This window comes from Siphateles boraxobius, unplaced genomic scaffold (genome assembly GCF_051911475.1).
Source record: "Siphateles boraxobius isolate OS27281-9 unplaced genomic scaffold, OSU_SipBor_1 6, whole genome shotgun sequence".
In the NCBI taxonomy this organism is placed as follows: domain Eukaryota; kingdom Metazoa; phylum Chordata; class Actinopteri; order Cypriniformes; family Leuciscidae; genus Siphateles; species Siphateles boraxobius.
Genome location: NW_027509186.1, coordinates 28765937 through 28788368, shown reverse-complemented (window position 1 = coordinate 28788368; position 22432 = coordinate 28765937). Strand labels below are relative to the sequence as shown.

The 22432-nt window shown below is 37.5% G+C and overlaps 1 protein-coding gene across 1 annotated transcript in view; it reads left to right on the top strand.

The window, feature by feature from the left end:
- LOC143716290 (roundabout homolog 2) overlaps positions 1-22432 on the top strand; it is a 57587-nt gene that overhangs the window by 21580 nt on the left and 13575 nt on the right. The window contains exons 3-11 of the mRNA XM_077208683.1: positions 2209-2366; positions 3889-4009; positions 4112-4250; positions 5237-5364; positions 15348-15472; positions 17920-18091; positions 19449-19654; positions 21334-21415; positions 21596-21764. Of these exons, the coding sequence (XP_077064798.1) occupies positions 2209-2366; positions 3889-4009; positions 4112-4250; positions 5237-5364; positions 15348-15472; positions 17920-18091; positions 19449-19654; positions 21334-21415; positions 21596-21764 (1300 nt within the window). The remainder of the gene's footprint in view (positions 1-2208; positions 2367-3888; positions 4010-4111; positions 4251-5236; positions 5365-15347; positions 15473-17919; positions 18092-19448; positions 19655-21333; positions 21416-21595; positions 21765-22432) is intronic.

The following is a 22432-nucleotide window of genomic DNA, read 5'->3' as shown; positions in this document are numbered from 1 at the left end:
TTTTTGACAAGATGACAGAGTTGAGTTTCTGGCAAAGCCTTTCACAGTGTTTGCAGGGCTAGAAACTATCACTCATGCAGGGTTGTTCTCACGCCACACGTCCATTTTCTCAAGCGGTGAAAAACATCGCAGAGAAAAGAGGACACTGACAACGTGCCGAAAGACAAAACAGAGCAGGTTGCTTTTGATATGAAACAAGAATCAGCTTTCAAATACATCAATATATTTCTAAATATGTGAATTGTTCATCACAATTTCAAAATAAAAGTTTAAACGCTTGATCTGGTCTGGATCAGATTCAGCATGATGATCAAAACATAGATGGAGTAGATCGAGTCCTTCAAAACCCACAAAGCTTGCACATTCCTGACCACTTTCTGGGTCTGCATTTCATTCAATAACATTAGGACGTTCTGATTTAATTGCTGTTTATTGTTGATGATCGGATTATTTTTCATATGTGATCGCACGTTTCTGATTCTTTTTTGCCTGTGTTTTGATCAGCAGATACTGTACTTGTTCAGGGGATGCTTAATAACACCCCCTACCTTATGACAATGATAACATGGAAAGCCATAAAAATTCATTAATGGGAGGGAAGTGTTTTCTCATAAAACACGTGATAACTCTTCAATGGTGGGGAAAGAGTTCAAATATCAAGCATAAAATGCACATTATGAGGAGGTAATATAAACCAATGGGTAAGAAAACTAAATGAGGATTTTTCAAATGAAGCATGATATCAATAGGGTTACATTATCTACTAGTAATATCATAATATAAGTTATGCATAAAACTGTATACAGTACTAAAGACAATATACTAAACATTAATAATACACACAATATACTGGGAATATGCCTGTTCATTCATAGAAAGGTTTGTCTATGAATAAATGGAAAGTCCTTTTTTATTGAGAGCGGACTCTTTCTACATTCCTTTGGTTGGTAAACTGTAGCATCTGTGCTGGTTTGTCTTTGTTGCCATGGTAACCAGGGGCCTGTTCTGCCTTTGGGAGTTGTCACAGACATCTTGGCACCTAGTTTTGTTGTTAGGCGAGGGGTCTGTCTGTTGGATAATTCATTAAATATAATTAATAATTGTGTGTCTGATAGGTCCAGCTGCTACATTTGCAGCAAGGCAGTTTGACAAACTGATTGTTTGGTTAGCAAACATGCTAACGTCAATTGTAAACAGTTCTGAGTAAACAAGTTAAATGTTGGTATTAGTGTAGCTTTAGTTCTTTACTAAAGAAAAAAGCATAATTTTGCCAAATACAGTAAATTTGGTTTCTATGTATTTTATGCTTATTTCTGAATTGTGTTGTTAGATTAGTAACAGGCTAATGCCATACTTTATTGACATCAATTCTGTGTCGAATCTCTCATGCAGAGCAATATTTGTGTGGCACACAGAGTTGCTGCCTATTTAGAGCACTCCATATTGGTCACTTATGAGGTTCCTGCTTATACACGTTCAAAAGTTTGGGGTCGGTAAGATTATCAGTGTTTTTGATAAGTCCCTTATGCTCATGAAGGCTTTAGTTAAACAAAAATAAGTAAAAACATTAATATTGTAAAATGTAATAACAATTCCATTTTCAGCAGCCATTATTCCAGTCTTCAATGTCATATTATCCCTCAGAAATCATTCTAATATGCTGATTTGCTGCTCAAGAAACATTTATTGCTATTAATATTGTTAAAAACATATACTTTTTTGGAAATCGTGATCCACCTTTCTAGGAGTAGAAAGTTCAAAAGGACATCATTAATTCGAAATGTAAATCTTTTGTAACATTATAAATGTCTTTGTTCACCTTTGATCATTTTAATGATTTTTTTTATTTTATTAATTACTGAACCCAAACTTTTAAACAGTAGTGTAAATATTAGGCAGCTCACTAGGTTTTGGAACAGACCCCCAGTAATGTAATGTCTCTTTTTTTCTTTGGTCAATTATTCAGCTGTATTTTAATGTGAATGTGTTGTCATGAAAACACTTTATAATTGATAAGAAGAGAAAGCCAAGGCATTACATGCAGGAAGGAGCACAGGAGATTTGAGGACAGGAGCTGAGAAAATCTCTGACTCATAGTTCCCAAGTTCCTCAATGAATATCCATGAATAAACAACTCACACAGGGGAGCACAAAAAAACCCAAAAAACAACACAACATAGAGCTAACACTTGTCTCAATCTCCCATAGTTCTCAGGGATGATTTCCGCCAGCCTCCCAATGATGTGGTGGTGGCAGCCGGAGAGCCTGTTGTACTGGAGTGTGTCCCTCCCAGGGGTCACCCCGAGCCCACTGTTTCCTGGAAGAGGAACAATGTTCGTGTCAATGACAAGGACGACAGGATCTCTGTGAGTCAATAGCAGAAAGTGCAATGTTGGCACAGGAGTGATGATTAGGTTGTAGTGTAGCAGTGACATCACTCTACTCTGCAACCAGCATCGATTGGAACATAAATCAGCGTACTTAGTAACGTCCTGTTCTCCACCAACAAATGACATCACTGCCAAATACTAATTGAGTGTATGTAAAAGAAAGGTGCACTTTTGCAATTTTTTATGTTTTGCTGGTTAGCAGTGTCGTTAACTAAAACTATTAATAATTGTTTTTAAAAAGCTCAAATAAAATATAAGATTAAAAACTCAGAAATGAAAAAAAATTGGAAGTGTTGCTTTGGCAACTAATTGAAATAAATATGTTAAATTAGTTGAAGTCAAGTCAAGTCAAATATATTTATATAGCGCTTTTCACAATACAGATTGTATCAAAGCTGCTTCACAGTATCAATCAAAACCACTTAACAATGTTTGTTTATTACTGGAAAAAAAGACATCCAAGTTTGGTAGAGCTAATCAACGATATGATTGGTTAATTAATTTGAATCTCCCCAACTGAGCAAGCCAAAGGCAACAGTGGCAAGGAACCGAAAAACTCCATCCAGTGACCTAATGGTGTCCTAACACCCCATCAAATGACCCAATGGAGAAAAAAAAACCTTGAGAGAACCCAGGCTCAGTCGCGGGCCAGTTCTCCTGTGGCGTTTATGAACTAGAGGCCGAATTTACAGTAACTGTAAGATAAAAAATTTATATGAATGCCTGGCTAAATAGATGCGTCCTCAGTCTAGTTTTAAACTGGGAGAGAGAGTCTGAGCTACGAACAATATCAGGAAGGCTATTCCAGAGCTTCGGAGCTAAATGTGAAAATGCTCTGCCTCCTTTGGTGGATCTGGATATCCTAGCAATGACCAGAAGCCTCGAATCTAGTGATCTTAAAGAGCGCGATGGATTGTAAGGCGATAGAAGATCCGTTAAATAGACTGGAGCTAAACCATTTAGAGCTTTATAAGTCAAAAGCAATACCTTGTATTTAATACGGAACTTTATAGGTAACCAATGAAGTGATGATAAAATCGGTGTTATATGATCATATTTTCTTGATCTAGTAAGAACTCTAGCGGCTGCATTTTGGACTAACTGTAGCTTGTTAGTTGCTAACTGAAGTACTAAAACTGAAATAAAATAAGGTAAACATTTTTTATTTTTTTTACACGTCAAAGGCTAGAAAATAAACTAAATTTAAAATTAAAATCTAAAATTAAAAAAGAAAAGCTAATTCAACATATATAATAGTATATAATGACACTAAAATTACATAATACTAAAATGACACTGCTGGTTACTGAAAGAAACTGTTTGGTCATGTGACCTCAACATGGTGGCGCCCATGAGGCGATCAGAACCATTTAAAATAAAACCAGGCTTTTATTAGGCTTCTGAAATAAGTCTTTATGTCATGTATGTGTACATATTTGCCAAAGTTAAATGATGATATGGAGATATTTGTTATTATTTTTGTTTATTTTTTCTTCAGATGCGTGGTGGTAAGCTGATGATTTCTCACACCCGGAAAAGTGACGCAGGCATGTATGTGTGTGTGGGCACCAATATGGTGGGCGAGAGAGACAGTGATCCAGCCGAACTCGTTGTTTTTGGTAAGTTCAATTTCCTGGCTAGTTTTTGTTGTTGTTGTTGTTTGTTTGACAAAAGGGTGAAAATAAGCACAGTGTGATTTGTCTGTGTGATTGCGGGAGCAGAGAGGCCAGTGTTCATCCGCAGACCTGTGAATCAGATCGTTTTGGCTGAGGAGACTGTTGACTTCTTGTGTGAGGTTCATGGAGACCCGGCTCCGACTGTCCGCTGGAACAGAGACGAGGGAGAACTACCACGGGGGAGGCAAGACTCTGCTTACAAACATTTGTGATGCTTTTTTCCGTTGTAGTTCAGTTAGTGAAGGAGAAAGCTCAATAAACATCAAACTGGGATGGAACCTTATATACATACTACATTAACAAAGAGAAATGTTTTATTGCATTATACAACAACATACAAAAAAACATTTAAGGGATAGTTCATCCACAAATGACAATTCTGTCATTTACTTACCCGCGTGTCGTTCCAAACCCTTACAAATGAACATATTTTCAATAAAACCTGAGAGATTTCTGTCAATCCATTGAAAGTCCATTCCACTAAAAATTTATGAAGTTCACAAGTTCATAAAGACAGTTTTAGACAGTATGGTTGAGCTTCCATTTACCATATTGGATGAGCTCTACTGTACGTGTGTTGATTGATGTTTAAATGATAAACAGATTTAATTTAGGCTTTTATTCCCATATAAAATGGGTCTGCATAATATTGAAGAAAAATTAGATATGAGATAACTTGTTAAATAATGTTATTTGCAATATGACAATTATTTTTACATACAGTATATTTAAAAATGAAAATTATATAATTTTAGGGATAGTTAACATTAAAGGGATAATTCACCCAAAAATGAAAATGATCCCATAATTTACTCGCCCTCAAGCCATCCTAGGTGTATATGACTTTCTTCTTTCAGCCAAACACAATCGTTATATTAAAAAAAATATCCTTGTATTACCCAACCATTGTATAAACCAACCCTTTAAGTTTCAAATTTCCGAAGTAATAATTTTTGGTCGGCAGCAGATGGGGGTGATAAGGGTTATCTCTTCATCTCATACTAGATGAGATATATATAGTATATATGGCATATAGGGTGAAATAACACAGAAATGTCCTCTCAGAGAGTGGAAGGATGTAGACATGGTGTAGGAGAAAGGTGTGATGGCTGTTCAATCTGCTCTCTTCACGGACAACCATTGTCTCTTTTCACCCTCTCGGCTGAATAGATTTGAAATCCGTGGTGACAACAGCCTTCATTTGATGAGGGTCAGAGCGGAGGACGAGGGCACTTACACATGTGTCACCGAAAACAGCGTGGGCAGAACCGAAGCCTCCGCCGTGCTGCAGGTCCATGGTAAGATGTGCATGCATGCATTCTCAGCCATTTACATGTGTGTTGACACATCACAGAGCACATGAAATATGAATCACAAAGAAGTGAGCTGATATTCTTAGCTTAATACATATGTTGTTGCTCATCTCCATTAAACAGTCCTCACCGCAGCCATTTGAACCTGTCAGGCGCAATCAGTCTGATCTGTGTGAAGTCACATGGAAGAGTTTATCAGCTCCTCTGTTGCTGCCTAAATATTAGCTCTATTCTAGTGAACTGCCTCATTGCCTACACAGGCAGCCTACAGTAAAGTCTAGTTTTGACATACACGTTTGGCATAATGAACACATAGTGCTGCGTCTGAAATCGCATACTGTATATAACTTAAAGGTGGGGTATGTGATTTGGAAAACGACTGGCAGATTTTGAACATACACAATTCAAATGGTCCTACCTTCTTTTCTCCAACGCTGGCCCTGACTCCACCCATTCGAAGAACATGGATGCGCAATCATGCTCGAGCGAAAACTTAGATGCGTGAGAGATTGTAATGACGATTTACTACTAATCATGGAACCGGCTTTACTGACGAGATGCGGATGCGTCACAAGCTTTGAGTATGCGCACGAAGGGGGTGACGCGCGCTGGGGGGAGGGGGGTATGGTACAACCGTTTGATTGACGAACTTACTGTCCAATGATTCTAGGTGGTCTTGGAAATGATTGGCTGGAGTTTTTCGAGTCCTGCCCGTTCCACAGATGATTATATTGCTTAATTTTCATTTCAGTGCTTCTAACTGGATTTCAAGTTATTTAGAAAAAATGGACAAAAATGAGAATCACATACCCCACCTTTAATTCATGAACATAAAAAAAAATACATTCTATATAGTATGAATGTTTAGCCTGACGTCGTCATACTCTGAATGTGAGTCTGATACTGCTCCATTGGGGTGTGATTATGGGGCGTGTTTCAACCGAACCAGGAAAGAAAATGCCTCTGCACTCAATTGAATCGACAAATGCCTTGATGGCGGTTCTCTGTTCCTCTTTTAAAATGAATGCGCTGTCTACATCTTCTATAGCAGACATAATAGCTGAATCTACACATCTAAATTCACCAGTGGCAGCCATTCTTTGTTGTAAACGAATTTAACTCAAGCTTGATCATCTGTCCATCATCTTATAAAGTCCGCCCTGACAATTTGATTGGTCCGAACAGCTTTGGTTCGAGCACACTTGCTTCACAACGGATCAAGTCCAGACCGAACTTCCCATCCTCAAATGTTGTGGGCGGGGCTAAGTTCGGCTGACATCCAGGCTAATGAATGTGTTCAGTATGAATGAAATTTGGACGTACAGGTCCTTCTAAAAAAATTAGCATATTGTGATAAAGTTCATTATTTTCCATAATGTAATGATAAAAATTAAACTTTCATTTATTTTAGATTCATTGCACACCAACTGAAATATTTCAGGTCTTTTGTTTTAATACTGATGATTTTGGCATACAGCTCATGAAAACCCAAAATTCCTATCTCAAAAAATTAGCATATTTCATCCGACCAATAAAAGAAGTGTGTTTAATACAAAAAAAGTCAAAAAAACTTCAAATAATTATGTTCAGTTATGCACTCAATACTTGGTCGGGAATCCTTTTGCAGAAATGACTGGTTCAATGTGGCGTGGCATGGAGGCAATCAGCCTGTGGCACTGCTGAGGTGTTATGGAGGCCCAGGATGCTTCGATAGCGGCCTTAAGCTCATCCAGAGTGTTGGGTCTTGCGTCTCTCAACTTTCTCTTCACAATATCCCACAGATTCTCTATGGGGTTCAGGTCAGGAGAGTTGGCAGGCCAATTGAGCACAATAATACCATGGTCAGTAAACCATTTACCAGTGGTTTTGGCACTGTGAGCCGGTGCCAGGTCATGCTGAAAAATGAAATCTTCATCTCCATAAAGCTTTTCAGCAGATGGAAGCATGAAGTGCTCCCAAATCTCCTGATAGCTAGCTGCATTGACCCTACCCTTGATAAAACACAGTGGACCAACACCAGCAGCTGACATGGCACCCCAGACCATCACTGACTGTGGGTACTTGACACTGGTCTTCAGGCATTTTGGCATTTCCTTCTCCCCAGTCTACCTCCAGACCCTGGCACCTTGATTTCCGAATGACATGCAAAATTTGCTTTCATCCGAAAAAAGTACTTTGGACCACTGAGCAACAGTCCAGTGCTGCTTCTCTGTAGCCCAGGTCAAGCGCTTCTGCCGCTGTTTCTGGTTCAAAAGTGGCTTGACCTGGGGAATGCGGCACCTGTAGCCCATTTCCTGCACACGCCTGTGCACGGTGGGTCTGGATGTTTCTACTCCAGACTCAGTCCACTGCTTCCGCAGGTCCCCCAACGTCTGGAATCGGTCCTTCTCCACAATCTTCCTCAGGGTCCGGTCACCTCTTCTCGTTGTGCAGCATTTTTTGCCACACTTTTTCCTTCCCACAGACTTCCCACTGAGGTGCCTTGATACAGCACTCTGGGAACAGCCTATTTGTTCAGAAATTTCTTTCTGTGTCTTACCCTCTTGCTTGAGGGTGTCAATGATGGCCTTCTGGACAGCAGTCAGGTCGGCAGTCTTACCCATGATTGCGGTTTTGAGTAAAGAAACAGGCTGGGAGTTTTTAAAAGCCTCAGGAATCTTTTGCAGGTGTTTAGAGTTAATTAGTTGATTCAGATGATTAGGTTAATAGCTCGTTTAGAGATCCTTTTCATGATATGCTATTTTTTTGAGATAGGAATTTGGGGTTTTCATGAGCTGTATGCCAAAATCATCAGTATTAAAACAATAAAAGACCTGAAATATTTCAGTTGGTGTGCAATGAATCTAAAATATATGAAAGTTTAATTTTTATCATTACATTATGGAAAATAATGAACTTTATCACAATATGCTAATTTTTTTAGAAGGACCTGTACTACATCGATCATGTTACGTTGTCATGTGGCCTGCAGCGTCAGTTGCGTTGCTTTAGTGCCACTGACAAATCCTCTCCCATTGCCTCATGGGATAATAAAGTGTCCTTCGGTTGCGCACTTCAGAATTTCGCTGGAATTAATAGGTCATCCGGGTACTTTTTGCCTAATGTTTTATGAATACTTAGACATGAGCCCATACTTGGCTCACACACTGTTTTTTGCCTACTATATAGTATGGAACTAGGCATATTAGGGCACAGGGATCACCTCCTCCGCATGTGTGAGCTGTTCATACAGAGTACAGTTAGAAAGTTTTGGCTGTGTATATAGTATTGCACAAACGTTGCTGATGTACGCAACTCGCACTGTACGCGTACCCTAGCATACACATAAAAACCAGAGTATACTTTAAACTTAAGGTGGAATCTTAACTGTCATGGAAGCAACTGATTTAGAAACCTCTTCATAGGCAGCAATACAAAGCACAGCACAAGTAGTGAGAGACTCAATTCACAATTGACGTTAGTATGCTGCTAAGCTAACAACACAATACTGAAATGCGTATAAAAATACTTAGAATGGACAGACGTTTGCTACTTTTAATGTGATTTTAAACCATTCAAGTGCAAGAAGTAAAAGAGAACTCAGTTCAGCAGTCGAGCTCTGTTTTCTGTGCTGCGCACACAAAAAAACAATTATCATATAGTGTGCGAATACTGAATTGAGTTTCTCATTCGCATCTTGTTGCGCTTGAATGGACAAATACACACAAAGTTATGTCAAAATATCCTCGTAAACAGTCACACAGTTCCTTGTGTAACCATTCTTTTGGCTGATGATTTTTGTTCATGGTAGTCAGCTGCAACAAAAAGTTTTGCATAAGACAAAATAATATGATTGATATCTAAATATTTAACTTTTTTTTTTTTTTCCTATTTTGAATCGAAACTGGGAATCGTTAAGAATCGGAATCGATTAGCAGAATCGGAATTGGAATCACTAAAAAAAAAAAATGATACCCAACCCTAATAGAGACCAAGTGTTGTTTTAAACTTTGAGTTTCATTGTATGGACAAAAACAGTTGAAACATTCTTCAAAATGTATATCTTCCTCTGTATTCTGCTGAAGATAGACACTCATACAGGTTTGGAACAGCGTCAGGGTGAGTCAATTAAGGCAGAATTTTCTACTTAGGCAGATCACTATGTTTTGGAACAGAGCAACTATGTGGAGCTTATGTTAAAGCATGTGGATTACTGTATCTGACTGCTGTTATAGAGAGACGGTGTGCTTTAGAAAACTGCCAGAGTCCAGAGGCAGTGTTAATAGAACGTGGAAAAATGTGTTTTTGCGTGTGTGTAGAGATGAGAGAGAGGAAGACTGAGCAAGACAGAACTGGATGGGAATCTAACTGGCACAAGCTGGGGGAAGCAGCTGTAGCAGACCTGATTCAATTCATCCTCCAGTTATTTTGCCAGTCTGAATTAAGATGAGACCAAGCAACTCTGCCTCCATCTCCTGCCTACTGCCTCCTTTTTCTGCCTCCCTCTCTCTCTCTATCTCTCTCTCTCTCTCCATTTTCTGACTCAAGGCCATTTTCTTGATGTTTCATTTGTGAATTTTCTGTCTCATTTGCCTTTATGTTTTGTTGCCCTTCATCATTTCATCTTTACCAACCTTTCCTTCCTCTTCACTGCATGCTGCCACATCTCACAAGGTGGCAAAGGCAGGCTGTTTTATGTCCGCTGCTTTGCATAGTGTGTGTGAATACTTCAAAAAGACATTTTAAGTCATTACTATGATTCTGCCATTAGATTAATGGGGATTATATAGCTAAAAAAAAAAAAGCAGCCGCTTAACATTTATATAATTGAAACATGAACATTCAAACGTTTTAAAAAGGAGAGACTACTACATTTCATAACTGAAGTGATTGATTTAGGCAAATTTGGCATTTAATATTCATGTATTTGGCAGACACTTTTATTCAAAACAACCTATAATGCATTTAAGCAGAACATTGTATCAGTAGCTACTAGTATTACCTGAATATCGAACTTGCGTCATCCTCTACAAGTTGAGCGGCAAGAATTTTGAGACTAAATTTAGGTGATGTGCCATCATCTCAGACTATAGAAAAATGGTGTAAAATAGAGGTAAAAAATAGGAGCTTTTGAATGTGGTGTATTAATTAGTCCACATGCTTTACCACAATAATTTGTGGCACCAATGCTTGTGACGTTAATTTGATTTGTGACTTTTACCGATCCTGTTCCCACACATCTCCTTTCCTCTCTCTCACTGTCTATATCAATAAAAAATAAAAATAAAAAGATTAAAATAATCAAATTTACTTACAGCTACACAAAATAATTATGTATTATGCACATGCAAACAGGATCCAAAATGACTGTTTTACCATACCTGTGAATGGCGAATAAAATGAGATAATTTCCAGTTTTTTTTTTTTTGCATATTTGTGACAAATCTTCTAATCCATTTGTTAATCCACCAACGCTAAATTACGAGGAACAAAATCCCAATGTGTTGTTTTTTGTGTCCCTGTTTTAGTGATTATGACAGTGTCCATCTCTCAGTAGAACTGCACCTGTCACAAAAATCAGGATTTCATTCTTCACGTTTTCTTTTTGCGGATTAACATTAAAAAAATAAATTCCACTTATGTGGCTATAATTCTTACAGATGTAGAAATGCATTATGCAACAGTATTATGCAAAAGTCTCCAGCCAAGTAATTTGTTTCATTTACTCTCCAAAGCTGTTTTTACTCACTTGGCGAGTGTTAAGTTTGGCCCTGATCATCAGTCCCATATGTTAATGCACAGTAACATTTTATTTTCAGGAACTTATTTAAGTAACATAAGGGGCTTTCGCACGAGAGGAACCTTTTCATAGTTCCTAGAACTAATGGGGGAAGTACCTGCTTTTTGGTGTGTTCAGGAACTGGGAACTGGGAATTTTAGTTCTAAGATAGGGATGGGCGTATCGATACTGAGGTATCGATATATTGATACTGATGTGAGTATTACATTCCAAAGAGCGACCATTATCAGCCCCACTGTGGAAAATGAAACCGTAACCGTACCGGCTGGCCCGGATCGACACGGAATAGAACGGTTACGCAATGAGAATCGTTCAGCCCGATGGTGGACAAGCGGCTTTTGAGGGGACCAAGCGAAACACAATTGGGCATCAACCACACGGCAAACACTAATACTTTTTCATATACTGTCTACATTCTTTGTTTAGCAGTTCTATCTAATAACGTATTAGACAGGACTGTTAAACAAATAAAAAACTAATGAAGAAACCAGAAAAATTGCCCTACGGGAACATTTATTTCTCAGGGAATCACCCTAGTGGCTAGTTCCAGAACTAAGTTCCTAGAACTACTCGGTGCGAAAGCCCCAATAGTTATGTATTCAGTCTGTCAACGTTCATTTCCTGTGTGGTGTTATGAGAACACCTGTGCTCGTATAAGATTGACAGGGCCTGTGTCTGTCAGGAGAAAGCTGTCTTCTCTGATCCTCTCAGCAGATGTTTGCTGCCTTCTTGCCTAACATTTTCCCAACATACCAGGGATCAAAGCCACGGCATGAGTGACTTAACGCCTGAAGATTACGACTGACCACACACATCTGCTGTTTTTACACTCATCACACAAGTGTACACGATGAGCGGTCATGTGCATGAGAGCTTTTACCAAGCCCAACAACAAAATGCCTACTGGATGAGTCAAACGCATCCTCGTTCACTGGATCATCTCAAATGTGAACATTAAAAACATTAAAAACAGGAAATGGTGAGGTTTAATTCTGTGGCTTTTAAAGGGATAATTTGCCCAAAAATTAAAATCATATCAGATAATCACTCTCATGTCATTCCAAACCCATAAGACTTTTGTTCATCTTTAGAATGCTTGAGATTCCATTTACCAAATAGGTACAAATATGTGAATAAAATCCTAAATTATACCTGTTCATCATATAAAGTGATCATGTCTTTTCAGACGACTTGGATTAACTGCTCAATTAAATTTTCAACTGCTCAAAATTTATTTTACGATCTTTTTATGACGGTTTGGGTGAATACTTCCAATAAAAATTAAAATTTGTGTTCTGAAGATTTACAAAAGCTGTATTGGTTTGGACAGACATAAAGGGAGATTAATTGAAGACAGAATTTTCTTTTTTGGGTGAACTAACCCTTTAAATGGACAATTCTGTCATATTTTATGTGGTTCCAAACCTGGATAAATTTCTTTCTTCTGTGGAGCACTGTGGAGACGTATTTTTTGTCCAAAGAATGAAAGTCAATAGGGTGCAAAATAATATTCCCATTGGACCTAATTGACTTTCATTGTATGGACAACTAAATACTGAGACATTTTTTAAAAATATCTTCTGTCCCTTTAAGGCTCCAGAATTGCATTCTACATAGAAGCATTTCTTTAACTCGTTATTTCAGTCCCCAAAACTGACATGCATACATACATACATACAATATATTATGTCGCATGGGAATTGTCACCTGCAGAAGCGTTCAGTAGCTCCATTAGCCCAGAGCACTTTTCCACACACAATTATTCTCCTCCGGTTTTCGTGATCTTTGTCGGCTTCTCGTCATAAGCTGTTATTTGTGTAGGAGCTTGTAGCCCCATCAGAAAAAAATGTGAAAATGGAGAAACAACACGAATGAGTCAGATCTCGTGCTTTTCTCCCTGTTTCCCTTTCACGCTCTCATACGCCTTCTCTCACTTGAATCTGGTGTGCAAACCTACTGTGAAGTTTCTGAACAGCAGGGTAGCGGTCGGGTTATCTAAACAAAGACACACAGCTCTGAGCCCAGCGCCGTACTAAAAAGTGGGTGGGAAATGGCTGCTGGATAACGCTGGTGGTTCTGTTTGGCTTACAGAGCGATAAACCAAGCAATAGCCACCTCAAACATTGCAGTTAAAAGCAGATGTTTTTCGATACCGTTCATCCGCCGCTGTCCCAGCATGAGCCACGGACTCCAGCATCGGAATCTACTTGGCGGTCACAACTAATTACTTGCTTTAATCTGGGCTGAGTGGAGACTCTATATGTTTTAATCCAACGGCTCTCACACTAATGTGGAAATCACAGAGCTGATGAGCCACAGAAGACAGCACTTAACTGATAAGTGATTTAAAATACTGGAAAAAGCACTTCATTTTTTCATATAGTGGGTTATTCATAGATGCTATTTGGTGAGGGTTATATTCAATCAAACCAAGTTTAAGTAGGAGTCGTAATTGTTAGAGACACCCACAGGAATGACAAATCACTAATGATGTGTCTTCAACATCACAATTGCTAGAAAGCTTTGATTAAAAAAATAATTGAAAGGTGTTTCACACAAAACAGCTGCAAAGTATCATGCCAGTAAATTAGGCCAAATTTCGGCAGTCTGCTGTAGCCTTTTGGATTGGAAACTGATTTTAGGGTGTTGTTACCTGTTGTTACCATTAGCATAGTTCCTTTAGTGAATCAGGTGCTAAAACAACACAGTGTTTGCAAATAAATGACTCCCCCTGAGACGTTTGCTTGTCTTCTACTTCACAGATGTTTCTGAGAAAAATGCCTTACCTCTTCTAGAACTTTCAGAATATTTCTGAAATCTTCAATAATCTCCAATTCATAATATTTCTTATGAAATTCTATGCTGTCCATGTTAATTGTATAGCTTTGGACCTTTACTGAATATCAACAATTGTCTCACTTGTTTATATTTTAATTTTTATTTAATTTTTTCTGATATATACCACCGTTCAAATGTTTGGGGTTTAGGAAGTAGGGTTTTTTTCTGAATACTTTTATGTAGCAGGAATGTATTCAATTGTAACGATTTTTACAATATTTTATGTTTTTAATCCTTACCAAGGCTGAATTTATTTGATCAATAAATACAATAAAAACTGGAATATTAACAGTAATAACATTGCAATTTAAAATAAACTTTATTCCTATTTAAATATATTTTAAAATGTAATTTATTCCTGTAATATAAAGAACAGCATTTTTTTTAAATAGAAATCTTTTGTACAATTATAAATGTCTTATAAATATCAGTTTAATGCATTCTTGCTGAATAGAATTATTAATTTCTTTTAAAAAATAGTACTCACCCCAAACTTTTCAACGATAGTGTATGTTTGTTGCTTAAACAAAATATCTTTAATATCTCTTTGATTTAGTAGATTTGTGCTGGCTTCACATGCTATCGGAAATTTTCTACTTCCCACTTTTAAAATTGTGATTACGAGCTTGTTGCATTCAAGTGCTTTGTTTTATGAAAGAACAGGAATCATGGAGGACACCATGTTTATTCTTGCCTACTTATTAGGACATTCATTGACAATCATATAAACATTCATTGGTATTTAGATTTAGATTAAGATAACCAAACTGACAATTCTGGAATTTCGGTCAAACACATGCTATTTTACATGCAGGGTATAAAACATACAATATGCTTTCAAATGATTATTCATATATGTAAATATGCACTACTTTAACAATAAGACAAGGTGATGTAGCTGTTGTGGAAAAAAATAGTAAAGAATAGCAGTCACAGCAGCAATCGTTTTCCCCTCCGCCATGTTTAAAATGTTTGGCCCACCCAACTCGGGGAACTTGGGTATCAAAATTATCCCCAAGTTTCCAAGTGGTAAATACGAATTGAGAGAGCATTCGTGTCTAATTTTTAACTAGGAAACTTGTATTGTGATAATTCCGGTAGCACGTGAAGGGCAGCATTAGTCTACAGGACAATACACTTTTCCTCTGTCCGTGCCATAGTGGATGGTGCATGTGTGCACCTGTAGTTCTTAGCAGCTTGTGTTATTTTGTCAACACCATTTGCCATTATTTTTTTGTCCTTCCTCCAATATCTGTATAAAAAAAGGTAGCAAAAATGAAAAACACACAGGAAAATCATAAAGCATTTGCAAATTCTCTAACCAGTCCCATTCGGTTCTCTATGGTCTCAGTTCCTCCGCAGATTGATGTACGTCCCCTGGATCAAGTCGCTGTTCAAGGACGGACCGTTACTTTTCAGTGTGGCACCCAGGGAAACCCCCTTCCTGCAGTTTTCTGGCAGAAAGAAGGCAGTCAGGTGAGTGTGCAACTTATGCTTCCTACCTACAATATCTAACTACCAAACAGCTGCTGAAAATTCAGCTTTGCCATCACACGAATAAATTACTGTTTTTTTGATTCAATAAATGCTGCCTTGGTGAGCTTAAGAAAAAAAATCTTTTAAAGGGTACTGTATGTACAGTATAGAATATATTACCCTTTGAAATTCATTCCGTATATAGTCAAGCACTTCAAGTACACAATCTTTTGTACATGATTTTAGACGCAGCTTATGAGATTGATCAGCATTGTCAGTCAATAATCCAATACTTCTCTGTATGTCATGCGTGGGTTTAAAGAGCCTGATTGAGATCAAAGGCAGATCTCTTCATATAAAGATGTTTTATTTGCATCTCAGAGCATGTTTATCTTGTGACTCATTAACTTTGCCAGAGCTTGAAAACAAGTCTAGAGCCTCTCGATGATTATATTTACCCTTGTTGATGCTGATTAGTTGTGTATTGCTGATTGCATTGAAGAGATGATTCAGAGCGTTGGATTGTTGGAACCGGGTCCTTTGACAACGCAGCATGTTTTCAGAGCCATTATGGGAAACCACCGGTGAGAGTTGGGCCTCCTAAGAGGAAAAAGAAGAGACTCGTGAAAGAGTAGGAAGAGAAAATTTGACACAGAGGAACATCAGGTGTCAGAGCAGCTCCCACAAGCCAGCAAAAGCGTAGCATTCAGTGTAATGGCAGTCAGGAGCTTGTTTCCACTCTAAAAATAGACCTCCGTCAGTGCAGCGGAGAGCTAAAGACCACTCAGCCTTGATGGCTCACATCATTTTTGAGTGATTTGGGGTGGTGCCTGTGCAATGGATTTTATAGCACGTCCCCTGTGTTCACGTTTGTAAACCATTTGCAGCTGTGTTCCAGATTACGCTGTGGCCTTTTCACCTTGGTCCATTACTTGCCAAGTTTAAGCCTCTTAAGAGAAGTGGATGGATTCCCCATCATGCATATACCCCGAGTTAACCTAACTGAAGTTCCACAAAGGAGCAAGCAGCTTCGGTCAGCGCATTAAACTGCCAGAAAGACACATGACCAAGCACTCAAATCAGCTGATGTGCAGTGGGGATGGAGATGAGATCTTTAATCGTCACCATATTCAATGCCTTTTACTTTTTAGATTTGTTCATGTATGTTAGTCAGCAGCATCATAATTTAATAACACACAGGGCCATAGCTTGGGTACCCGTGGCCCCGGCTCGGGTTGTTGCTGTGTAGGGGTTCCCCTCAGTTGAAATCACGTTTTTAGGGGGATGGTGGTGTTAGGATAATCGTCACCACCTTTCACCCCTCTAGCGATGACCCTGGTAACACATCAGAAGATTCAATGGCTAATATAAACTAAGAATGAAAATACTTTTACAGCATTTAGGTATTGTGGCTAATGTGAATTTTTGCATACAACTGTTTTCAACATTGATAATAATAAGAAATGTTTCTTGAGCATCAAATCAGAATATTAGAATGAAGGATCATGTGACACTGAAGATTCAGCTTTACCATCATAGACAGGAATAAATTACATTTTGAAATATATTCAAATAGAAAATTACAATCATTTTTCAGTTTTAATAATATTTCACAATATTACGGTTTTACTGTATATTTGAGACTTCTTTCAAAAACATTAAAAGTTTTTGCCAAAACCCCAAACTTTTCAACGGCACGGTATGATTTGTATTATGTAAATGTATTATGACATGAGTGAACATAAATTAAAATTGAACAATTATTTATTTATAAATGAATATTAACCTAGATTAATAAATGCTTTAAAAAAGATTGTGTATTGTTTGATCATGATGCACAAACTGATGTTAATGAATTGAGTCTTAAAGTATAGGAACAAATTAAATTTGATCATTTAATCATTAAAATGATTAAACTCCGAATTATGTTAATGTTATGGCTGATGAATGATAAATGGTGGATATTAAAATAATTGAAATTTATTGTAAATATATACAATTATACAATTATTTTCATGCTATTGCCAGTTCTATTTTTTTCTTTGTCTGAATAAATGAAAAATAAACCAAAATGAATTAATTTAAATGCTATAAGTGCTTTAGGCATCACAACATTATGTACAGTATGAAAAAAATATATTATTTTGACATTTGTAAAGATTACATTTAACAGTACATTAACAGCTATTAAATTCATTATTAGTGCTTTCAAATATTAACGTTTTAAGTGACCGTTGGGTGACAAATATAATCTAAATGTAAAATCAGAGGAAATGAGAATAAACAATTAATTACAATAAATTCAAACTCTTTCACTTCAAAAGAACAAAGACAATCCTGTTTTCCATGGCCATGTGTAACTTGTAAAACAGACTTTCAATCCCTCTGAACACTGGGTATTTTGCCCACGGTGTGGTGTGAACTCAAGAGTCTGTCCTCTGGTGTAGATGCTGCTTTTCCCCGGCCAACCTCCTTCCAAGTCGGGCCGTTATTCTGTGTCCATGAGTGGAGAGCTGTCCATCTCTGATGTTCACTCTGAGGACTCAGGCCACTATATCTGCCAGGCCATCAGCGTGGCAGGAAGTGTCATCGCCAAGGCTCTGCTGGAAGTGGAAGCTGGTGAGTATCTGGGATTACTGTTCATCCCACCCAGCAAATGGCGTCTCCGGAGATAATTGTGAAGAAAACCCCTAGTATTAACAAACTGCCTGAGCGTGAACGCACACAGTGTACACAGCTCTCAATTTTGATGTGTGTATTACTTAAATCATGAAGCCTGTTTTTAATTAATGGTGCTTTTCAGGATAACTAAAAGTGAAATGTACTTAAAAACCTATTTTTAAAAACTTTGCAGTATCTCGTAATTCACCCTCCTAAAAATATATATTTTTAATAAACAAGTTGACGATTTTTTTACTGCGTATTTTTGTCTTGTTTTCAAGTCTAAACAATAAATCTAAACTTATCTAAACAATCTTAAATCAAGATACGTTTACTTGAGAAGCAAAATTACATTTTCTAAAAAAAAAAATATCTGCCAATATCTTTTTTACCCCACTGACTGATTTTTTTCTTCTTGTTTTAAGTATAAACATGCTTAATTTTGATGACTTTTTCAAAAAACAAGACTTAGGGCCAAATTTACTAACAGCTTGCATCAGTGCAAACCCTCTTTTGGTGTTAAAAATGACAGGATTTACTAAAGAAACGCTGTGAAATGTTTGCAATGAAAAGGCATGGACAGTTATTTTTGTGGGTGTCCTTAACACAAATGCATTTGTAGAAGTTTATCTTTCAGACAAAAAAATGATAGAAGAAGAGTACTTTAATTATGCAACTTGATTTACTAAGGTTTGGCGCTAGTCAGTTTACTGGTATTTGTGTCATTATTTAATGCCCCGAAAAAACATGTCTTAACCCAATTTCGCCTGTGTTGTTAGTAGATCACATCACACGCTCCTGATTTTCATCGGCTCTGCTTGTTTGCGATCCTACGCAGATTTGCGCTGCTCTTGATAGATTGCATTGGTCATTATGGAAATGATCCGGTTGTGTCTGTGTTCTTTAATTTGCACATTGTCAGTAGATCACTCGCAGAACTTTCAACTCCCATGGGTGCTTTTATGGGATTTGCCCTGTTTAGTAAATCTGGCCCTTAATATCTTTAGTAATTTTGCCTCTCAAGTATATGTATCTTGATTCAAGAATGTTTAGATATTTTTACTAGAAAACAAGACAAATGTGCAAAGTAAGAAACACAGTGTAGTCTTCTAGTCTACCATCCTGACCCATCACCCCAATTCCAGAATCTTCTTTGCCATTGTGTTCTCAAAGTGTGATTAACTCTGACTGCCAGTTGTGCTTCCCTAGCCGTACGAGTAAGTAAGGCTGATCTTTGAATGCCAGAGGCACTATTAGACAACTGAACAGATGCAAACACACTCCTCACAAACACACTCTGCTGTTTATCCTCCAGGCCCATCAGATCTCGTCCCTCCAATTATCCGACAGGGTCCAGCCAACCAGACGCTCGCTATAGGCTCCAGCGCCCTACTCCAGTGCCATGTGATGGGCAGGCCAATCCCCAGCGTCAGGTGGGAGAAGGACGGGCAAAGCGTTCTGAGCGATGACATTCACATAAGCCTAATGGAAAACGGCACTTTACACATCAGCGGTGTGAAGGTATTTGACAGACTCTTCAGACAAAGATGTGAATTGTTTGCTTTGATTAGGGCTGTTAAAGGCAAAATCTCCCTGGACAGAGAGGCTCTGAGAAAACATTTCAAACTGAGTGAGACGTTCACAAGCACACCTGAAATAATGGTGTCCACTTGAGCGTTTCTTATACTCGAGGCAGGGTTTCCATCAACGCATGCAAAACACATTTAGCCATGCAATGTTCATAAATCAATAACCAACAGATTTGATCGCTCTGAGAAGCTCTGCGTACATTTAGCTCAAGTGTAATTACGCACACAAAATTACGCTGATAAAGTGGAAGTGACACTAATCTGCAGTTTCCTTCCAAGATCGGAGTAAAGAGTAAGATTTGTTTTAATTGATTCTGGCATTCATTCATCAAGTAGATTCAGTGGAAAAATAGCTGAGGACTTAAAGCTCTGGGTTCCATACATCTGACCAAGCAGCCAAATCGGTCATGTCATGATATAGTGTTTGACATAATAGATATATTAGCCTATCAAATAATCAGATATAGGACTGAAATATTTAATTTGCAAATATAACTTTGTGGAGCTCTTTTGAATGTTAAAGCAGCCTATCATACATCATATATCATAACATATAACGTATCATACCTGTATATCACAACGTATAAGAAAGGTTGTGTGCCATTCAGAAGTGGTAGTAATAATAATTATATTATATTATTATTAAAAAACAATAGTTTTTAACTTTTTTGTACTTCATACACATAGCATGGATTATGGATTAGTTCCAGAAACATTTTATCATTTATATTAACATTTATATTAGTTATTAATATTTAAATATTATTGTGTTTAAGTATATGTGCATTTTATTAAATAAATTTACTTTCATTCTTATTGACTAGAGTGGAGCAAAACACAATTTCCCATTATGCGCTAATTTAGTCAAAATTTTACTCAAAAGTCAAAAATAGTCATAAGTTATGCCTATTTATTTTGTAATTTGTTGCAGTGTATGATTTTACGTTTTAAAACTAATGAAAGTGAAGAATGTGTTTCACTGTATGAAAATGCCTAATTAGAGAAAAATGTATTCCACCTTTCAGGGTATATAGTAAATACCTATAGGCATAATTCGTTTTTCAACATTCTTGTGTTGAACTATTGATATTCCTCTGTCTCCGTGTTAATTGCAATTCCAACTCCTTTTCCTGTTGTTCTAATTCAAATTTCTGTAGCATGTCGCCAGTTCTATTCAAATTCATAGTGAAAGGGAGCTAGTTCTTAAATTCATAGTTTTGTTCAATGCTGACATTAAATAATGTTCAAAAGACTTTGTCATTCAAAAGTTATTTTAAGTAAGAGATGCAGCTGTGTATCGTACAGCTTTTATTTGCTTTGGGTTTCAAAAACATTCCAATGAACTGAATGCCATCTGTGGTACCAGGTCTGTATATCTTAATTGAGACATTTGACAGATTACACTGCAGTATGCAGAATATAAAACAGGCGTTGAGAATGTCAAAAATGATCTCAGTGGAGTTCTAACATTCACGACCTCTAACTAACTGAAAACAAACTGATCGGCTGAAACAATACATTTGATCCGCATCAGAACTTCTTCAGAAACATTGCATGCTCGCAATTATCTTTGTCGTCTTTCAGTGATGACTTTGTCTTCTCTGTTGCTAGGAGACCGACTCAGGAATGTACACCTGTGTTGCATCCAGTTCCACTGGTGAGACAAGTTGGAGTGGGACCGTGACAGTGAAAGGTAGCATACAAGCATTCTTCACTGTAACACAGCTCTTTAATAGACTTGACTGAAAAGGATGACACTTCAAGGAACACATTGTACTGATGATTTCAATGTGCAGTCAAACGTCCTTGGACATGAATGCACCCTTGACGGAATAGTCAGGCAGTCACATTTGACTCTGTTTCTTGTGTTTAGCGACTGGAACGTCCTCTGTCCCGCGGGTCTCGCAGTCCCTGCAGCTGCCTGGTCCTCCACAGAAGCCCGTGGTAACCGATGTGACCTCAAATAGCGTCACTCTCACTTGGCAGCCCAACCCACATGAGGGCGGAGCTGCTGTCACTTCCTACATCATCGAGGCTTTCAGGTTTATATGATGCAATTAACACAAACGTACTACTTTTTAATAGCTTTTCATTTTTTTCCCTAATTTAAAGGGCTCAAAAATATATATAATTTATATAATATTATATTATATTTTTATTTTATTGACCCTTTTTCGCTTTATCCACCAAGGAGTCCCCCTGGCGGGTTTAAAAGTAGAAATGTGCAGCTTTCTTTTTTTTCCATAGAAATGTGTTATTTGAGCTATGATATATAAATCATCCTTTTGAGTTTTTTTGAATACTTTTCTAGGTGGACAAACTTCTGGATATGTAATTCCTATTGGATTTTTTTCTCAGTGTAAACAACCCTTCTCTAGTCTCTTCATGAGACGGTTTATTCCAGTGCAAGACATTGCCCTGTTGACTTCCATTGTAATGCATTACTATACACACTTTCAGTGTCAGAAATCCAATTTTCCATTAACGGACAATATTGGCCCCCTGGATTTGATTTTCAAGGGCATTTTTTTTCTTCCCTTTATGAGGTTGTGTTTATTTTTAACCATATAAAATCACTCTGTCATCTTTTTATGTTTTATAATTGGATGTTAGGGTGTCACCAGTAAAACTAAATCAATATGAACTCGTATTTTCTGTCATATTACAGATAACTAGGCCTAGAATAAAATTGTAAGAGCTATATCAGATG